Genomic DNA, 22,937 nt, shown 5'->3' with positions numbered 1-22,937 from the left:
AAGTGACACGATTTGCTTAAATCCACCCCGATCCACCCAAAACTATCCTTCAAGACACATAAAGATGGCAATGTAATGATTTACACAAATCAACCAACTCGTATCACATTAGTATTTCGTATTTTTAGCGTTCCTGGTGCCAAATATGTCAATTTAGGTTAAAATCAGACTTTTTCGTTGGCACGATAAATGATGGGAAGGAAAGGACATAGCTCGTGTATGATTTTGTAGGGATCAGACCACCTGGAAGAATGACTTTTTCAGGAGGCTATTTATCCTTGGGAAAACAATATGTACAGTCTATCCTTAAGAGTTTTTTTTGTCATCTACACTCCCTGCGGCAGTGACAAATGGAATGGAGTGGAAAGTATCAATTCACTGGCTGGGGTAGGGCTGGGAAACCTTTAGGACACAAATCATCTTTCTTTACAAAAAGGTTGATTTAGCAAATTTTGGTGACTTCATAGGAGATAATTTAGTTATATGCTCACATGTACTTGCATGCTGACATAGTGTTAATTGGGTACAGCTTCTGGTTGCCCTTGTGCAGCAGACAATGGGTTATGTCAAATGTAGTGTTGGAGTAAATTGTTATGACATAATATAACACTAGTGTAACCAAAAAGGGAGATAATTACAGCTTTATTTTCATTGAACGATAAAATTACAAAATAGTCTCTAGACAACATTAATGTTAATCGAAATAAATTCAAACACGGCTTCTACTTATCATGCTTCGATAATATCTTGGCTTATTTCTAAAGAAGGGGTCCCAACAAATATCAGTTTTTGTGTGATTTGTATAAATATTGAAGGACTTGTAACATTGAATAATGATATTAGACAAACAAATTACAACATTTTATGTAAATTAGATAACACTTTATATCTTACTTTTGACCAAGATAAAATGTTAACCCCTTGGGGATAGAGCTAGTGTCTTATAGGATCCCATGTTAAAAAATAGGAAAACTTCCATGAGCTGAGAAACACTATCGTGTTACACTAGTGTTGGATTCACTTCACTTGAGCAATTAAAAGCCAAGATAATGTTACAAATTTGATAGAGGTCCAAACAGTGAGTCAGTGTTAAGTTTAGAGGTAAACAAGCGGTTGCCATGCAAGATACGCCCTGCAAGAGATGGACAGAGAACGAGCTAAAAGAAAAATAATGTAAATATTTGTACAATCAGGGTCCATAATCCAGGAAGATATAGTCCGATATGCGCGAATATCGAAAGGAACCGAGATCTTTGGGATATGAACATACATTTCAGTTTCATCCAAGAGCGCCCATTTTCTTAAGCAGTTACATTTCAATTTTCCCGAAATTCGAATTCAACCTTCATTATGGTGGAATAGGGATATATTTAAACGTTTTTTTTTAAAATAGGAAAGAAATTGTGACCTCTAGAGAATCCGCAAGCTAAAAATGAGTTTTTTCGAACAATCAGGGGCCATAATCCAGGAAGTTCCGTTCGGATATGCGCGATGATCAAAAGGAACCAAGATCTTAGTGTGTAACGGTGATATATTCACACGTTTTTTTTAAATCGGATAAAAATTGTGACCTCTAAATTTTGTACAGTCAAGGGGCATAATCCAGGAAGTTACGATCCGATATGCGCAAATATCAAGATCTGTGGGTTATAAACATGCATTTCAAGTTTCATCAAAATCGGGTGAAAATTGTAACCTCTAGAGAGTCCACAACCTTGATATACCGTACTTTTACGAGGGCGGTCATTTTGTCCGGCAGTTTTGGTCCGATTTTCACGAAATTTGAACTCAACAATCATTAGGGTGTAACGGTGATATATTCAAACGGGTTTTTTTTTAAATTAGATACGAATTGTAACCTCTAGAGTGTTTAAAACGTGATTTTTCATACAATCATGGGCCATAATTCAGGAAGTTACGATCCGATATGCGCAAATATCGAAAGGGACCAAGATCTTTTAGTTATAAACATGCATGTCAAGTTTCATCAAAATCAGATGAGAATTGTGACCTCTACAGAGGGGCCATAATCCATGAAGTTTCGATCCGATACATGCCAATATCGAAAGCAACCGAGGTCTTTTGGAGATAATCCTATATTTCAAGTTTCGTCAAAATCGGATAAGAATTGTGACCTGTAGAGTGTCCACAAACAATTGTGGACGAGCGGACGGACAGGGGCGGCGACAATTAGGTTTATAAGATATATCTTTGTAATAATGTATATTAGCATGTGTCATAATTTTATATACCTTAATATTGATACATCTCAGTACAGTAATAACTACGTAAACTTATAAAGTAAAAACCAAATCCGAAAAAAATGTTTTGGCATTTAATAAACTTTTTTTTCTACAAAACTGCACTTTCGTTGGCTAAGGTCTACCTTGGGTGTGGTGATCGTCGTTCTTGTGGAATTCATGATTCTTCTGAGGTGGATATTAGTTATGTCCATGGGTTCCAGCGGTTTTCTCTGGTAGGGTAACCCACCATAAATAAATATATCCAATTATCTCGACAATTACACCACAATATTTATATATATACCAAGCCTTAAATCAGTTTCAAACATTTAAAGTCACTAAATAAACGGTCATGTTGTACTTAATAAGCTATGACCATTTAACCATCCATAAATAATACACTGAAAGATGGTTACGGGTGTCGGCCATAACATCTGGGCACTTGTGAGTAAAAAATAGGTTACGTGCCCTTATTTTGAAATTAGTCTCGCTTAACCAGTCTACCGACCATTCTACGTCTGTTTGACAGGCTGTGATAATTAAGACTACTTTTTTACGAAACATAACAGAAAGCACGTTAGACAACTCAACAATTGTTTTAAGAACCTTGTAAAAGTAAAATGAAACTACTGCTAGTATCATGTTCTTGCCTAACGCAAGTGTTTCAGAGATATTATTTGTACTAAACCAAAAGATGCCGCTCCTAACGGTACAGTTAATGATAAAGCAATTTAAAAAATAAAAAGAACGTAATTTCTAAAGCTGCTGTAATAACCAAAACGCTAAATATTACTGCTATTCAGAATCGTCAACAATAGATTTATACGGCTGTAGTAGTTGATAGATGTGTAGAGAATTGCACGTGCGATGGCTATTTATAGTTTCTAGACTCTAGCTCTGAGTATTATCATACTGCGTGATTAGTCAGAAATCACTTCGAGACAAGCCACTGAAGCGTGCACATTCGCCGTATCGAGTCTTATCTTTCTGTAGGGAAAATTTTCACTACACGGTTCACCCTACCTCAGGCATGTACTTTGTGTTACCCTGGATATATACATATATACACATCCTTGATTATCTGATATATTAGACTGACGGGTGTCCTGAACATGTGTCCTATAGTTTTGCACTTTATCTAATGCATGGTCTCCCATGTCTAATTATATAACCGTGGTCATGGTTATATCAACTAAACAAGCTATACTACTTCCATAGTAGTATGGTCTCCAAAGTCTAATTATATAACTGTGGTCATGGTTATATCAACTGTAGCGGTACACTCTATATTACTTCCACGATAAAACCCAACCTTATTCCAGGTCAGTACACCAATTGACGATGTAAATGTCTGAGTGGAAGGATAAGTCTTTGCCTCTTTGTGTTTGGACCCACTATCCACATAGATCAACTTCATGTCAGCTTTAACTGTAAAACTTTGAATGCTAGACTTATTTATACTATCTCCAACATCAACATACAAACCAACATCAACGTAATCATTAGGGGTTTCTGTATTTCCGAAAACAAAAGTAGTGTTAGTTTTGTCAGAATGTGATTTTACTCTGATATACAAGGAACAATCTTGTAATTTGAAGGCGGGACCATAAACCCATTCGTTCTCCTTATTGTTCACAGTAGGCCTATCATAGTCATCCCTATCTTTCAATACACCATAATTAAAACCGTGCTTCAACGTAGTCGTCGTCTGTCTTGCGACCCGGAACTCCCCAACAATATTAAAAAGAGAGTCATAATTTACCCCCATGGCCATGGTGTGATGTTTACTTGTGACGTCATGCAAGCTAACCAGGTCACGTGATTCCAATTCATCTCGTTGGCGTCTCATCATAGTTAACACGTCTACTATATCATACACACAATCACCAATCAAAATATCTGTTATGTTCTGCGCTATTTTAGCCATGCGACCAATCATGTCTTTTGTACCATCAACGATCTTCTTCATCTTCTGTTCTTCCTCTTGGAGCGTTTTCTTCAAATCTTTCTTTAACGTTTCTCCTCTCTGGAAGACGACATCACAGATGTTTTTAACATGTTGATCAATTTTAGAACAAGATGTTTGAGCAGATTTATTCATTGAGTTAATCTTCTTTTTGACTTCACCAACATATTTTTCGAATTCAGAACTTTTTGATTCCAGTTCGCCTTTCAAGCTCAACAATTCGTGTTCAACTTCATCCCTGTAGTCACATATTTCCAGCGTATCATGGTCTTGATGAGCTTGAGTCAGACATGTTTTACAGACCGCCACACTACAATCCTTACAATACAATTCTAATTTTTCCAGTGTATGTTGAGTACAAGGCCTTATCCTTTCACGTGTCTGTTTATCTTGATGCTGTACAATAAACACGTGATGATCGGCAAAGAATACGTCATGGTGTGTATTTTTACAAGAACAGCACATATATTTATTACATTCAATACATTTATATATCTCGTTATCACACGATTTACAGGCATCGCATAAAATAACCTTCTCAGTTTGATCAGACACGACATGCATTGCCTCCCCTTCAGTACTGCAACTTGTTGATGGAAGGCTTACTATTCCGGAAACACTGGACGCAGATTTTCGTTCGATTTTTCTTTTTTTGGAATTTGTCGACGGAAACATTTTGATGCCTCCTACAGGAACACCCACATTATGCCGACAGAGTGGGCAGGGAAAGTTTTTGCTTTTAGAACATTTCTTGGTATAATAATCCTCCAGACAGTCTCCACAAAATCTATGTCCACAATCGATAGTTTTGGGTTCTGTGAAGATGTTTAAACAGATACTACAGTTATCTTCCTGATCCTCCATGTTGAATATTTACTACCATTAAAATGAGACACTTCTTAAATACAGAATTCAATATTTCCAATAATGAGTTTGTTGAACAGTTGATTCGAATTCTATCTTACACAATGAGTAGCAAAATACATGTCAGTCGATTGTCAAAAAGGAACAATAACTGTTGTATAAAATCTAGTTCAACTTATGACATGTATTTTGTAGCTCGCGAAGATATATGGTTGAACGTTGCCAACCTGCGGAACAAAATATCCACGATCCTTTTCACCGTTCCCTTAATTCCCAAAAGGTATAAATTACAACGCCACTTCTATATTTCATGTCTTTTAACACGAATAGCACTAAAAAAATATCCAACACCTGAATCCCCCAAGAATCCCGTGAGTGAACTGTCTTTATCTAACCTCTAAATATACTGTCTAGTGTATAGACATGCCCAGACCTGTTCAAATATTTCCTAGAATTGTACTTTCAATATTAATACCAAGTAATTCATCAATTACCAAGAATGTTATTCGTTACGCAAAGGTTAACACACTGTTTTTTTATAAGACTCCAGTGTATTCAGACAATACAGGTCACAATTCTATGGAATACAATTACTAACTGAGCGACGTTTCGACTAGGCTTCTCTAGTCATTATCAAGCTATGATAAAAAATGAAAATTTGACGGGACAATTTATTATACATGTACACAACAATGCTTAGTTAATGCTGACAAACCAGGGATCTCCCTTATTTACGTGTACCTAAAGGTAATCTGATTTAATTAAACGCTAATTAGCAATAATACCAATTAACCTAAAAATTGACTAATTGATTAATGGATAAGTTGTTGTGGAGTATACACAATGATTAGTGGGTTTTAATAATACAAACGTTGAAAGAAAATGAAATTTGATAAAATGTTATCAACGACCCCTTTCACTGAAATAAACACAAATGATAAATGAATCGATTGTTGTGGAGTATTTACAACGATTTGATAGGTTTTAATAATGACAACATCCCAAGAAGATGAGATTTGATTGGTATTATGACAAAAAATAATTGATATGTGCATGTTGATGCGAGTGATTCTACTGATATACGAAAAACCCTTAGAACAATGACTGCACAAATGATCAATAGTCCCCTGAAGGCTGACAATTTAAAATATTGAGTAGTACTTCACTGGATGTTATAGTGATGAAGAAAGGCAGGATTAGAACTACTGTGTGCATTAAATTACAATAACAGCAGGCCTGAAAAGCAAAAATAGTTGGGAATTATTAATTATCATTTTTGCAAATTATGATGGTTATTACAAACTTAAAATTGTTACTGGAATATTGATAAGTATTAAATATGATTAAAAAATAATTATGCTTAGACTTTGATTACGTGATAAGAATATCATACGCCCTGGGGAGGAACAATCCTTGATCTCTGTTCATCGTTGGTTTGTGTCGTCGTATTTGAATGGCTTCATGCAATCGGCGCGTTCTCTTGTTGCTTATATTCTTGCATAATGGTTTTACGTTGGACCATTGGACTCTGTGGCGAGGGTTGGAGTTCAAATGTTCAGCTAGAGCTGAGTTGTTGGTTGCTGCTTTCGACTTGTAGTCATCTATCCTTTTATTTAATGGTCGCTTTGTCTCCCCGATGTATGCAATCCCACAATTGCATACTATTTGATAAACACATCCCTTTGGTTGTGGTAGTTGTGTAGGATTTTGCTTACCATTGGCTCTTAATATATCTTTAGTGCTGTTGCTTTTTGTGAAAGTTACATCTATTTCTGGTTGTTGCATTAGTAGCCGTTTGATTTGGTAGGAGACTTTGCCGTTGAAAGGAAGGAAGATTCTGACTGGGGCAGTCGGGGTTTTGGATTTAGCTGAACTCGCCGACAGGGTCTTGTTGATGGTGTTTGTCACAAGTTTGTATTCAGACAAGTTTAATGGGCTATTTCGTCGCTATATTTACACACACTCATATAATATATTAACAGTAGATATGAAATGATTTGTTTATTACCAACATGTTTCTTCTTGATTTTCAAGGTGATCTAAAACAGTGAAAAGCTTTCATTTGTGTGTTATGCGGTTTTCCATTGTACCGATTTTCTGCGGTATATTGCTTTAACATAGTCAACTTCGGAGGAATTTTTTTCTGTTAATGAAAAGACCCCAGGTAGCCTATCTGTAAAACATACAACACGACTAAGATATTGTGGATTTTACAAGTGGGAAAAATCGCAGATCCAAACCCTGACAAAAAAAACCTGGCCTTATGTTTCTAACCCGCTTGTCGTCATCCATCAAGGAACAGGTGGGCCCAAGAGTCGGACATTACCGACCAATTATCACGAAACACGTTTTGTTTTGATCGCGCATCCCACCAACCCCTTAAAATAAAATGTGTTCGTTTAGTAAAATATTAAGTAAACTCAAATTAGGGACGTAAAAATATAGTTGCTAGACAACTGAACACTCCTACCAAAATCCTTATTGTACAAGACACGGGATTTCAGAAAAATGTTTGCATATTATTGTAGACTATAGCATTAGAATTGTGTATCTGTAGTTTTATATATCCTCCTATTTTAAGATGGCGGGAAAAACTGGATGGATATAGTTGAAATACAATAGTGGCCCAGGGTCTTTCTGTATATTGATGTTACGCACAGAATTTTTCGGAAAATATAAAATTTTCTATGGCCTAATCCACGCTAAAATGTACTCAAGTCGGCTGTTTTCCCGTAAATTTAATTAAGAAAACAAATTCAAAATATTTGTATAATAAAACAATGAAATGAAATGGAGTTTAAACGTCTTACTGTTCTGCTCCGACTGGGCTAATGAATACGGACATATGTCATACAGTGTGCAATGAGGGAAATTTTGCCCGGGCAGCGGCACTGTGGCCTACTCTTATATCGAATTCCAACTACCAGGGGATCTTTTACGCGCACGCCAATGTATACACGGAACCACGGTTTTTCGTACTATTCGACCTACTAGACAGATGTCCTTGTCAGGCCCTTCGTCATGCACCACTGACAAGGGGAAACCACGTCGGAAAATCCCGATGAACCTCCTCGGCCAATGCCGGGATCGAACACGCGACCTCCAGACTATGCTGTTATATAATAGGAAGTAATTTGATAACTTTCGCGAATATTACAGGTGTCATTGGAAATATAGATGATTTTCCCGTCTATACCGCCTACAGATGGTGCCGAATTGTCCAATTCATCACATAAATACTGAAGTTAATTGAAACATTTGTGGCTTGATATTCATTTTAGGGATTCAAGTTTTGGAATATTCCGAATCTATCGGGCAACGTTCAAACAATTCACCTTTTGGAAATCGAAGAAACGACTGACCATTGGATGATGTTTGTTTGTCGTAACTTAATTTTAACTTCCATAAGCCATCAATCACACCCACCCCAAACGAGGTGGTACATTAATAGTAACCTCTGCTGAACAATATTTTTTTTCCTGGTAAAGTGAATAATACATTAAAGATACATTATGGGAGATTAGATAAAGAACTGGCAGTTCTCACTATAGATAATGTAAAGGGAATTTGCTGAAAATTTCAGTCAAATTGATCCACTCCGAACCGAGATTTCAGCGATTGAATTTTCGGCCTAGCCTCAATCATCATTGCTACAGTCGGTACGATAACAAACATAGTCTCGATTATCCATTTCATGATTAAATCAAGAATGAAAGTGGAGCAGCAAATGGTATCCTCCTAATCAGTAAACATCGCAGGCTAGCGATACGTTAATTAAATTAATGTCTTATTAATAATTTAGATAACATTTCAGGCACAAAGAAATGTATGTTTAATTAACTCCCAAAAAAGTTGTAAGCGATAAATTTATTTTCTATTAAAACCGTTGGTCTCTGTAGTATGCATAATATAGATTTGGCATAAATTCGGCGTCGTTTATCTGAAAATCTGATCAAAGGGACGGTTTAATGCAATTGTGTTTTTTTAACGTTTTTAATATAAACAAAGCCGTCGCGTAAATTCACTTATACTGAAGTTTTATTTTAATCCCTTCAAGTGCCTGTGATTTTAAGTCCTAAATCGACGACTTTAGTCGAAAACACTACGTATACTTCGAGATTTTGAGGGGTATTTATTCTGCTTCCATTTAATGGAATTAAAAGGGTTTATGTAGTCTTTGAGTATATGACAGGACAGATGTGAAACGGATAAGAAATGAAATGAAATGAAATGGGGTTTAACGTCCTGCTGTTTTGCTCCGAACTGGGCTAATGAAGACGGGCACACGCCATACAGTGTGCTATGAGGGAAATTTTGCCCGGACAGCGGCACTACGGCCTACTCTTATATCAAGGGATCTTTTACGTGCACGCCAATGTGTACACGGGACCTCGGTTTTTCGTCTCATCCGAATGACTAGACAGCTGTCCTTGTCAGGCCCTCCGTACTGCATCACTGACAAGGGGGTACCACGCCGGAAAATCTGGATGAACTTTCTCGGCCAATGCAGGGATTGAACACCCGACCTCCAGGATAGTGAGCCAGCGCCTTACCCACTTAGCCACCGTGATCCCCCGAAACGGAAAAGAACCACATTACAAAACAATATACTTCGAAGTATGAAGTAGATGGATCTCTGTGTGCAGAATGCACCCTATAAGTGACAGATATTTCGTCAGCTAAAACACAAAATGTCTATGTTTATGAGACGTGTTGGTTACCGTGTAGTGAGTGGGTGACGCTAAACGACTATCTTTTATAATAATATTAGTGTTATCACAACTGAAAAGTATTTTCGAAGGTGTGACACGTAAACGGTCATACTAGTATATCGGACAATCTCAGTCATAATTGTGAGGGTACGAAATCTATTGAGCTTGATGGACAATTCTCTTCTATGTGCCCAGTCTTTAACAGAATAAAAGAACGACAGTGCAGTGCAGGTGGGGCTATTTGACTTGTGCTGGGACCTTCTCTCCCCTACATCACATCCCACTCGGTAGCACGATTTAACCAAATCCACCATTATTTCAACTCATATTACAATACATGTAATCTGTTGTCATTTTTAATTTAAAAGTGTAGCGTTTTGTTTCAAAAATGCCCCACAAAATGCGATTTCCAAGCAAGTTATGTCCAAACTTAGACATACTTGCAAATCACATTTTTTTGGGGGGGGGGGGGGAGGGGGCATTTTGACACAAAAACGCTATGATTTTGTATTAAAAATGACAATTTCGCATGGGGGGGTGGGGGGTCTATTGAGAAAAGAAAACAAAACAATTATGTCTGTGTATTATACTCTTCTTTTCTTTTCATCAATCAAGATTTAAAGCAATTTAGGTCACGTGATTAATGACAACCCAATGCAGGTCCAACACTATAAGCTTTTCATTTGACAATAAAATATTGTTATTTAAAGGGAAAGTAACTCCCAATGAAATATTAATATATTTGAGGCGAGTATCTTCTCCTCCCTTGAAATTGAATGGATATAATATGGTGTAAGTATTAATATTGTTCTACAAAAATGTGTGATACTTTGATAAGCTAAACTACAGTGCTGGAATATATTTTCATAAGCTAAATATATCTAAATATACAACATCTTGTAAGTAAAAGTTTTAAAATATTTTTAGCTAACAAGTTTGGGATTGTTGTGTTTGTCTTTTCTTTTAAAATCAGGCTAATAAAAAAATTAGATCATTCTTTCTTTATATTTTTCACAGATATTATGTCTTAATACTTATATTAAAAATCGAATAACATCTTTAAAAAGTTAGTGCCGGGTGTGACGTTTTGCATTTGAACTTGGCAAATGATTAAGAAACAGACAACTTATAAAGAAGTAGTTTGACTAATAAAATATCTAATTTGTAAAGAAATTGATTGAGAAATTGGGATTAACATCTTTTTAACACAAACTAGCTATATTATTTCAGGACCAAAAACAATGCACTTGCACGAAGGACAGATAGGAAATCCAAAAGGTTGGGAAGGTGAGCCAACTCATTGTCACACCCAGGCTTCAGACAGAAACTATGCCAGTTGACTCATTAACAGACCTTATGATCTAAAGCTGCTAAAGCATACATATTAGGCCTCTGGACCACCAAATTCCACTCTAAAGAAATAATGATCTACTTTGAATTTGACTGATTCTAAAATGAAATCAAGTCGTATTTCACTTAAATATACATTGTATGACATGAAGTAACAATAATTATTTAATACAAAAAGCTGTAATTAATAAAATTTCTTCCAAAAATTGTAATCAATAACATTTCTTCCAAAATTGTAATTAATAAAATTTCATCCAAAAATTGTAATTAATAATAATAACTTTTCTTCCGATGGTGATTAAAAAATAAAATTAGATATCCTACAAGGTAAACAATATGAAAAATAAATACAAGCATAAAGATAGGTTGCCAGGCAACAAAGCATACGCCCACAGCAGCTAAATCGTCCGGGCAGTCAACAAGAGTTGTCGCATATTTTTACTTTTTTCGGTAATGAAACATTTAAAATACACTAAAATCTGATTAAGAGCAACAACTCAGAAAACCATTAGAATTTGTTTGGTTTTTATAAAGTTCTGCCCCATGCTAACATTTTGTATACAAAACTTTTAATACTGTATCATGTATTCCAAGTCATAAAAATTCATTGAAAATCAATATACTTGTTTGTCTCAAGATCTTAAACTCTGTGTATCAATCTGAAGTCAATCGGATATTAACTTTGGCCTCTAGAGCGTCCACAAGATTTTTCAAAGTGATCAAGGGCCATAACTTTGGCAGTAATTATCAGAAATCTTTGAAAATCAATAGGATTATTCACCTTGTGACCTCAAACACTGTGTATAAATTTAAAGTCAATCAGATATTAACTTTAGCCTTTAGAGCATCCACAAGGTTTTTTGAAGTGATCAAGGGCCATAACTCTGGCAGTAATTATCGAGAATCACTGAAAATGACTACACTTATTCGTCTCATGATCTTAAACACTGTGTATAAAATTTAAAGTCAATCGGATATTAACTTTAGACTCTAGAGTGTCCACAAGGTTTTTCAAAATAATCAAGGGCCATAACTCTGGCAGTAATTATCGTAAATTGCTGAAAATCAAAAGGATTCTTCGTCTCATGACCTTAAGCACTGTGTATAAATTTAAAGTCAATCCGATATTAACTTTGGCCTCTAGAGCGTCCACAAGATTTTTTGAAGTGATCAAGGGGCATAAATCTGGCAGTAATTATCGGAAATCGCTAAAAATCAATAGGCTTCTTCGCCTCATGACCTCAAACACTGTGTATAAATTTAAAGTCAATCGGATATTAACTTTATCCTCTAGAGCGTCCACAAGATTTTTTAAAGTGATCAAGGGCCATAACTCTGGCAGTAATTATCGGAAATCGCCGAAAATCAATAGGCTTCTTCATCTCATGACCTTAAACACTGTGTATAAATTTAAAGTCAATCGGATATTAACTTTGGCCTCTAGAGCGTCCACAAGATTTTTTGAAGTGATCAAGGGCCATAACTCTGGCAGTAATTATCGGAAATCGCTGAAAATCAATAGGCTTCTTCGTCTCATGGCCTTAAACACTGTATATAAATTTAAAGTCAATCGGATATTAACTTTAGCCTCTAGAGCGTCCACAAGCAATTGTGGACGACGGATGGGGGCGACGACAATATACGACCACATTTCAATGTGGGCGTATAAAAACACATTACTTAATGTAAAATATGTCTAAAAATCACTAGGGTATATTCACTTATATACGTTAAACATTTCTCTATAATTTCTTAATGGAATTTTTGCATTACTAATACCGCTTGGTCATTGGCTAATATCTCAGATGTATATTTATATTAAAGTAACTTTCAGGCGATAAAAAAGCAAAATATTTAAATTATCTTTATAATAAGATTTCGTGAATAATTTACCGGATTTGCCATAACTATTATCCCCTTCCCTCCAGTTAATTTAAGTTTCCCCAAAAATTTTGACCCTTTTCACATGTTGCCTGATTTCAGAAATGTCATCTTGTGCCAGAACTTAGTCCAACAAGTAAAACAATCAGAGCCCTTTATTATCAAATACAATATAAGTAAAATCATTTCTTTAATGTAAAATACAAAATAATATCCGATTGAAAAACAAAATAAAAATCACTTTAAACTTGAAATTATGCAAATTCAAAATGTTTAATACAAATAACTTATAAAATAATATTGGAAACATAAATTATGATATGTGTTTAAATGAGATATATTTTTTACATAGCAAGATTCACTTTAGATTTCATTTCATTAAGAAGAAAAGAAGATTTTTTTAAAATACCCAAATTTGGTCTAAATAAATACAAAACTTCTGGTAGGGTGGTCCTGTTAAAATTTAAAAGCGATCTGTAACATAAAGCAATATTATGTAGAAATCATACCTGCAGATATCCATGCAATAAGCCATACCTGCAGAGATATATCCATGCAATGCATACTATATGTATTCCCATTAATATTTAGCTGAATAATTTGGTTGCCTCAATTACAGGTCTGGCGATTCGAGACTATACAATTCTCTCTGTCAACCAGTCTATTCCTGCTATGCATGAAAGAAATTTGTTCAGTGTTGTTTAGATCATATTTATTGAATGAACAAGCAAGACTACAATGACCACCCTACTTCTGGAATAGGCTACTTTTGTACGCTTCTTTTATTTGTTTTTTTATTCGTAGGAGGTTTTTAATTTGTTAATACTAAGGAATTATCAACAACCTTCAGAATGACACATCCCATTTAAATAATCATATCAATCAAAAAGAACTATTCATTACTAAAAATTGAAATTATGCAATAAAATATTACAATCATTAACCTTTTTACAGATCCTGTTCACTGTTGTTGCTAAATAAAGCTGCATCTAGCACTACTTTTCTCTTTATTATACAGGGTACATAAAGCTTGACCTATAACTTAAGGTCAAAGGTCATGGCTGAACAATGTCCTTGACCTTTGAGCACTAAAGTATAATAATTAATATACATGTGTATGGCAGGCAAGATGATCACTAAAATCACATAAAATAATAACAATCATACATTTATCACTAACATATTTACATTCGGTTGCTATAGTAACGATGGGGCAAACTTTTAAAACAGTAAATTCAGATAACTAGTATATATACATGCAAGCCTGGTAACATAATTTTGATTCAATATGCAAGGAATCTTTGCATGGAAAGAAGCATTACTTTTTATACTAAAATGATACAACCAAACTTCCTCCTAAAATGTTAATATTGACGGGTCTTAAAAAGTAAAATGGTTTTGATTGATAAGCATGAAAAGTGAAAGTAGCAAAAGTAAAAGTAGCAAAAGCTTACAAGTAATTAAGATTGAGAAATCACAATTTTATATATATATACACATATACAGAACACAAGATAAAACATAATTTGACGGAATCAATAAATATTACATATTATATAACTGATTATAACACATTATTGTTACACTTAAATGCAGTGGTTCTGAGTATTCACATTTATATTATTTGTGAGACTATCCCTCTTCTAAAGCCATCTAAACTAAAATGGAAATCTGATCTGCATTGATTTCCTATTAGGAAATCCAAAGCAACTGATTCCTTTACATGTTAAACAATTACTATATTGATGATATATTATCAAATTTAATTTGACAGGATAGGATTTCTTTGTGATTTTATTTATTGTGAACGTATGGTACTGATCACTGCGTGAGTCCATAATTTTATTATAAGAAATATATATTTTCAGTTAAAAATAGGTGATCTAATTAAATTAACCTTGAGCCAATAGTTCATTAATAATTTCCTCATTGACAAATTAAAAGCTACATCAAGCTAGATAGTAATACCAATGATATCAACAATTTCTAATGTAAATACTAGTATAACATTGTAACTGATTTCTTGTTAATTTAGTACTGTCTCTCAGAACAACTTTCATTTCAGCTACACTAATATCTTACACTGTTAATTTACATATTGATCCTTCCCTTCTACTTGTTCAATCAGCTTCCCTTAGTAAGAATGGATAGGGAGGGAGGGAGGGTGAGACAGAGAGGGGCAGGGGAAGGAGGAGTTTATTAGGTCATTTTGAGACTGTGGGAAGAAAACAGAGAACTGGGATAAACCCATGAGGTTAGACTGGAGATCTTACTTCCTGACAAATACAAATGCAGGATCAAAATCCTGACACTTTCAGTAATGACAGATTTACGATCACAAGTGCCTGCATTAAATCATTTGGGCACCCAGGTGAGGATGAATGTTATTTGTTATTAGATGACCGAGATTAAATATCAATTGTATTTCCAGTCTGGGACCAATCAGAACTATCTCATTACAAGAATTACCAAGGGAAGGTATTGTAACAGCAGAGAAAGATCAAGATCTATATAGCTGGACATATGACTTACATTATAACATGGTTGCGCTAACCTTCTATTATTGCAGCCTTTATTGAAATATATATTTTTCAAAGCTGTGTACAAACTCGGCTTAAATTTTACAAATTTCTATCAAATTCTAAACATCGATATTAGCTAATTGGTTTACATCAGTGATTAAATAAAGTCTTGAAAACTCATATTTTGTGTGTGCAATTAGTTTTTGGATTGTAAAGTGGTTAAATTTGAGTAACCTGGATTATATTTTATTTTCAAAATCATGTGACCAGAACACAAGTTCTAATAAACCATCCTAAAATAAAATACATTGTAACATTATCTACATCATTGTCAAATATTTAAAAGCTTGGCTAAAATTACAGTACCAATTACTATAAATAGATTGCGTCTTTTTCAAAAAGCTCTTTATAAAATCATGGGGTATTATAAGGTCCATGATAAAATGAAGAGTCACCCTTTAAACCAGGAGTATGCCGGCTCCCCTTATTCTGGTGAGATGTCTGCCTTATTCACTTGAGTTCTCTCCCCTTTATAAAGGTTATCCTTTTTTCTCCATTTATTATTTGGGTGAGGTGAGCTGAGCTATTGAACACATTACTGATCGTAGGCTATTCTTCAATGACTGAAACATGTAAAAAAGAAATCCAGATTACAAAAGTTGAGGTGAATAATTATATATACATAAAAAAAAAGAATTTCTTAAAGAGTTAATTTTGAGGCAAACATATGGTAGATTTTATTACTATGGTTAGATGTGCAATACAAGATAGGATAATTTTGCCCAAACAGTGGTGTTTCTAGCTACTCTTCCTATTTCTAACTCAACGATTCATTTACATGCATGACCAGGTTGCTAGCCCTGACACAGTTCATCTCAACCCATGCCCAGATTTGATCTTTCAACATTCTTGTCAACAGACCAGTGCCATGACAGCTCGAATGCCCCAGCCTCCAAGTTAATTTTGGATATCTATATTTAGTATTGCAAAAAAATCATTAATCTACCAGAGTATGAAAATTACTTGTCATGAAAAATACATGTCATAAAAACAAGTATTCTACATAAAAACAAAATTTATAATACATTGAGAATATACAATTAAATTAACTAAATGTCTAATTCTTACAATGAATAAACAAACACTAAGACAATAATACATACATGCTTATTACAAACAAAAATTAGATAAATACATTAATAAGTTTCATCCCACAAGTTTCAATAACTAACCCAGTATGTTTTGTATATGGGGAGGAATAGATCCAGTATGTTTTGTATGTGGGTAGAAATAGATCCAGAATGTTTTGCATGCGGGGTGTAATAGATTCAGAATGTTTTGTATGTGGGGAGAAATAGATCCAGGATGTTTTGCATGTGGGGAGTAATAGATTCAGTATGTTTTGTATGTGGGGAGAAATAAGTCTAGGATGTTTTGCATGCGGGGAGTAATAGATTCAGGATGTTTTGCATGTGGGGAGTAATAGATTCAGGATGTTTTGTATGTGAGGAGGAATAGATTCAGTATGTTTTGTATGTGGGCAGGAATAGATTCAGGATGTTTTGTATGCGGGGAGAAATAGATCTAGGATGTTTTGCATGCGGGGAGGAATAGATTCAGGATGTTTTGTATGTGGAGAGTATTAGATTTAGGATGTTTTGCATGCGGGGAGTAATAGATTCAGGATGTTTTGTATGTGGAGAGTAATAGATTTAGGATGTTTTGCATGCGGGGAGTAATAGATTCAGGATGTTTTGTATGTGGGGAGAAATAGATTCAGGATGTTTTGTATGTGGGGAGAAATAGATTCAGGATGTTTTGTATGTGAGGAGGAATAGATTCAGGATGTTTTGTATGTGGGGAGAAAGATCCGGTATGTTTTGTGTGTGGGGAGGAATAGATTCAGGATGTTTTGTATGCGGGAAGGAGATCCAAAATGTTTTATAAATTGGGAGGACGATTCAGGATTCTTTGTATGTTTTTTTAATTGCTTTCCAGTCCTGTAGCGAATTTAGGGGATCAATTTAAAGAAGGTAAATTTGATTACCAGTATATTTTGAACAGAATCTTAGCCTGAGATTAAGAAATACTTGTATATCTACACTAGCTATCGCCCCCCCTCCCCCCACTACTTTAGGACTGAAAACACCACTGGCAATTTTAGAACCATCGCATAATGGAAAAGTGGTACCAGATTTCATGAAACGGTAAGCATTCTCTGCATCTAGTTGTGTAAATAGCCTTTAATAGGTGAGTACCCATACCCCAGACATCCAGAGTTATCTAAATTATTTAGTATTCCATACCCCAGACATCATGTGTTATTTAAGTAAGTTAGTATTCTATACCCCAGACATCCGTTGTTATTTATATAAGTTAGTATTCCATACTCAGGTGTTATTTATAAGTTATAACTTACGAGTAGTATAGGAAATAATAAATGTTAAACCCATCAAGAAATGGGGGAATTGACAATGTTTAAGCCACAGAAAGCTTTTGTTATGCAGGGTAATAATTACAATTTTATGTTATTCTTTCTTTTTTTTTCAAGCAATTTACCATTAAAGCTCATCTTGTTTTGTCAACTCTTTCCAACGCCTGAATTATCGAAACCAAGAATACACAAACTTAACGGGCGTAAAACTTAAACTCAATATTATTTAGAGTCTTTTACATTACAAACATGAATTATTGGTATATTTTAATCAGTGGTGAGGTTGTTATCTTACAATTAACATATGGATTCCTGATATCAAAGACTTAAGACACAGTGAACAATTTTAAAACCAGTATACGTCAATTTGTAATGAGCCGCCATGATGAATGAGGCTTAACGTCAGTGCTTAAGTGAAATTTCAAACCGTACTTCCGATGTAGACTGGACTAACCAGACACGAGTGACTGCCATTGGATATGGACTGTTTACTTATTTCGATAAATAGAATTGATTAGAAATAATGATAAAAGCTTTATAAAATGAATGTAAATCATTATTACATTAATATCTGCTTTTTGACCTATTTTCGTCCATTTTATGCTCCAAAGAATACAGATCTAGCTAAGACGTACTTACTTACTAAAAAAAAGCCATTTTAATGTACTATTAACCTTTGATTTGAATTCAAATTAATTCTGTTTTGATAGTATTTTGATTATTTCTTGGCCATAACAATGGTGATAATAAACTACTTTAAATAGAAAGGAAAAAAATTGACAAATACAAGATTTGGAATGTTAATGCTGCAAAGCGTATTACCTAGGATAATCTCATAACTGACCAGTTCTCTTGCTTTTAAAGCTAGATAATAAATTTGTGACCCCTTGAACACCAGCCTTGACCCCTTGAACTCCTGCCTTGACCCCTTGAACACCAGCAGTGACCCCTGCTTTGACTGTTGTTTTAAAACTGGCTGGTAACAGAGCCTGTGTCGTGGTCTTTAATTATTAAAAAACAAAAATAAACAAAAATAACAGGCAATAATGAATTAAAATTACATAATACATATATAAAATAAAAACACATAACAATAAATGAAAAACGCCACTGATCATCAACTGAAAATTTTGAAACCACTTTTCAACTACAATACCATCAAAATTAAATGGCTAAAAGAAACATCAGTCTAAAAATGGTTCAGTGCCATTCAGTATTGACAAAATTTCACAACACTCGGAATCCTCTACAGATAATATAAAGAAGCCTGTGCCACCTATAAGTGTCTAAAATCTTTTGATGGGCTACTTTTTTTTAATCAGTGCTGGGTATTGCCATTGCAGTCACGATACGATATGTATTGCAATTCAGGTGCTGCGATACGATTCATAACCAGGTCAATATTTACCAAGAAAACAACAGGATAATTGATATTTTTAGTCCTGCCGATGTCGAAGCAATAAAACTGTTTTATATCACGATATTGATGTGGATCAAAATAAGGACCAAAACAATTTTTAAGAGTGTTTGGAGAGTGTGTGACGTGGATGATTAAGAGTGACAGGTTATTTACTGAAGCAACAAAAACACATAAAAAGAATCGTGATACGCAAATTGTGAGAAAGTGAATAGCGATACATTGATTTAACGATATATTGTGCCAGCACTATTTTTAATCCAATTAATTCCAGGCTGGGAGATTATCTTCCGCTGATTTGTTTTTTTTCTTCTTATTTCGATGTTAAATGCATTAAGCATTAAAAATCAGACGTCCCAAAAATACAAATGATGATCAGGAGGTTTAATCAAAAAACACTATTTAATGAAAAAGACATTTTAAAGATATATTCCTCTGAGAACAGATAGACGTATTATATCACTATTGACAGGAGAACATTATCTAGTACACTCTATTTCTACTTAAAGCAGCTGATCTTAACACCCAGGTCCAGTCAAACCACTGGCAGCAAAAAAATGAGTTTAATGTCCACTCAACACAAATTTGGTCATTTCGGTACTAATATATGGGTCAAGTTTATTTCAATAACTTGTTGCGCATAAAGATCTTTACTTGTGGGAGGAAACCGGAGAACTCGATAAAAACACATGAGGTTGGACAGACTACCCTTGGTCACGTCCAGTTTATAAAATTTGGGGTGAAAATAAGAATTTAGGTTGTAATAGATGACCAACTGTGCTAATGAAGACGGGCTTACACAACGCAGTTTGCGATGAAAAAAACTTTATCCGATCAGCTGTTTATTGACAACTATCCGAATATTTTTGTTCATTGTCAATTATCAGGTTATCTTTGTTGACTGCCAACTGTCAGCGTATCCTTAAGATGTTGCCAATATATACAAGGCCTGGGTTTTTTGTACCATCTGAAAGACTAAGTGCTTGTCGTTGCCACACCCTCCCGTCTTACAACACTGACATGCAGAGGAACCAGGCTTTGAAACTCCAGGTGAACTTTCTCATTAAACAAACCCTGTTAGTGACCCAATAGATGACCTAATTAATCTGTGAGGAATATATCTTTATAAATCAAAGTTAAAGAAATAAAGTTTAATTTAAAAGAGCAACTTTTTTTATAGGTTATTTAAAATCAAACTTCAGGCTTGAATATGCACAATTTTCTATATAGTGTTTTGATAATTTAAAAAAATATAACTAAAATGCAAGTTTTGATAATTTAAAAAAATATAACTAAAATGCAAGTACTATATTTTACGAGACAAAGAACATACTGGTGTTGGGAGATATAGAAGTTTTATGAAGCCTTGTCGATCTACAAGATTTCACCCATTTGGATAATTTTTCAAAAAGTTATTTTTATAATTAAATGTCAATATCTCCCAACAAAAAAATAAAATTGACTGAAACACGAAGATTAAAATAAATACAAAGAAAGAAGTATATTAAAACAAGAGTTACCTTTCCTTGACTAGGTGGTGTTTTAGGACTTTGTGGATGAGCATCCATACACTTCTGGTATCTCAACTACAAGGAATATACTTATTTATATAGAACTCTATAAACATTGTGATAAAATCATATCAATATAACGTAACTTTTAACATAATATTGAAATCTTTTGCAACATCGTGATAATCTGTCCATGTCTATATTCTGGAGTATATTCTGACATTAATAAGATACTAAATTTCATCCTGGGCTTCAAGTCCACAGAAACTTTAAAAATTAAATTGATACATCACGTTTTTATTTTATTCTTTTAATATTTAGATTAGATAAGAGTTAGTTGAGTGTCTATTTTATAACTTACCTTACAAGCAGCTTCTATAGTTTTACATAGAGGACCAGCTGATGGTTCACAGTGAAATACATGTGCTACAAACAGATTCTCTGCTGTATGAACAACAAATGCACATAATCTGAAACAAAAACAACACATCACATAGAAAGATCAGTTAACTCATTTCGGTATAATAAGGTAGTAATTGGTTCGTCTTTATTTTTGTAGACTAGACTTATAACAGAACAGAAATCAGATTCTTTTCCATGACGACATACTGACCTGACCTGATAATACAAGTCAACGAAAAGAGACTATTGTTTATAGCAATGACTTGCATTAGCAATGTAGGCTTGCATATATAATATGAACCAAATCCGGCCAGTAAATCCTACCACTTTGTGAATGGTACAGTCTTCACCATGGTATTATAAGGTGACAACTCAGGTGGATGAGTATTTTATATCTTTCATTCAACTTACTTGACATTTGACATGGCTATGCCCATGAAAGATAAAAACCTCACACGTATTTCATCTATCTTGTTCTCAGGATTCTGAAAAAAAAAAAAAATACAGTTATAACCATTACATATGACAAGTCATGATGATCAGTTTTGACAGTTAAATTTGACCACCTGGATACCTTACCTGTCAGTCAATTAAGAGGCTTTTTGTAAGATTTACATAAAGAGCTTTATTCTGAATGAAGATGTAGCGTTGATTGCTTATTATTGTAAATAATATATGCCATCTAATGGTCTAGAGAGTGGATTATGGACTTGTAATGTTATTTATGTCTAAACAATAGATTTAGCTCAATAATGCATCTTTAAATTTATAATGTTCATGCTAAAAAGTCAATTAAATAAATATTTTAAAAAATTGGGTTACTGGCTTATTCCCTGAAAAAAAAACATATCTTGCTAAACTGAGGTGAACAAAATGACAAAACCCTTATATAATAACAGCATTGCTAAAATAATTATCACAACGCAAACTTCGTCTCCACTTTATCCATAATTCATAATAGAGATATGATTTGATATAGTAACGCACAATAAATGTATTATAACTTACTCCGTTCTCTGCAATTGTAATAGTTGATGGTGCGATAGAGACGTTAACAAAATGCCATCTTTCTGGTGGGATACGATCGTACACTCTATTTACAGCCACGTTTAATATCTCCATACCTGTATACAAATTGTATTCTTTATAAAACATTTTATACTAATCGACAGCATCTAGATTATTAGAAAGCTTTAAAAACCATTGTGCTAATGAAGAAGGGCCTACACTAGGGGTGATCAACCTTTTACATACCATGCACCAATTGTTTTACACATAAATTCAGAGTTGCCATATATCTCTTGTACCACAATCTAATTCTTGTAAAAATATATTTATATACATAACTTCGGGCAATGTCTAAAATAATCGGGTTAGTAGCCTAAATTTTTTGGAAGTTGACCCCTAGCTGAGCCCCTCCTCTGACTATCGACACTTTAATGAATTATTTCGGCCACTCTGGCAGAATGAGTAAACCGGTGGACCTTGTTGTTCTGTCTTATTTCAATGCTTTTCCATGACAGGCACTCAGGAAACTACTCAGGCTAGAAAATCCTGAAGAACTTTCTCTGCAAGCACTGGGATCAAACATGAGACCTCATGGTTATCTCAATACTACCCACAGTAACATTGTGG

The 22,937-nt window shown here is 34.3% G+C and overlaps 2 protein-coding genes across 4 annotated transcripts in view; both read right to left on the bottom strand.

Moving 5' to 3' along the window:
• Positions 1-515: 515 nt before the first annotated feature.
• On the bottom strand, positions 516-5,491 carry LOC126830029 (E3 ubiquitin-protein ligase Midline-1-like). Its single transcript, XM_050560245.2, has one exon. The coding sequence runs from the start codon at positions 5,071-5,073 to the stop codon at positions 3,484-3,486; it is 1,590 nt and encodes a 529-aa protein (XP_050416202.1). The 5' UTR covers positions 5,074-5,491; the 3' UTR covers positions 516-3,483.
• A 4,865-nt stretch (positions 5,492-10,356) lies between these two features.
• LOC126830026 (protein Fe65 homolog) overlaps positions 10,357-22,937 on the bottom strand; it is a 54,673-nt gene continuing 42,092 nt past the window's right edge. Inside the window, exons 12-17 of one of the 3 annotated variants that reach the window (XM_050560240.2) lie at positions 22,311-22,426; positions 21,714-21,787; positions 21,262-21,370; positions 20,910-20,975; positions 18,795-18,973; positions 10,357-16,161 (exon numbers count right to left, since the gene is read on the bottom strand). In XM_050560240.2, coding sequence (XP_050416197.1) covers positions 18,806-18,973; positions 20,910-20,975; positions 21,262-21,370; positions 21,714-21,787; positions 22,311-22,426 — 533 coding nt within the window. In that variant the 3' untranslated portion in view covers positions 10,357-16,161; positions 18,795-18,805. The remainder of the gene's footprint in view (positions 16,162-18,794; positions 18,974-20,909; positions 20,976-21,261; positions 21,371-21,713; positions 21,788-22,310; positions 22,427-22,937) is intronic. The other 2 variants (XM_050560239.2, XM_050560241.2) reach the window with 2 other exon arrangements.

This window comes from Patella vulgata, chromosome 8 (assembly GCF_932274485.2).
Source record: "Patella vulgata chromosome 8, xgPatVulg1.2, whole genome shotgun sequence".
In the NCBI taxonomy this organism is placed as follows: Eukaryota; Metazoa; Mollusca; class Gastropoda; family Patellidae; genus Patella; species Patella vulgata.
This window is presented reverse-complemented; position numbering and strand designations above follow the sequence as displayed.

Bases quoted from the DNA above. Each gene is read 5' to 3' on its own strand.
- LOC126830029 (XM_050560245.2), bottom strand. From the start codon at position 5,073: ATGGAGGATCAGGAAGATAACTGTAGTATCTGTTTAAACATCTTCACA.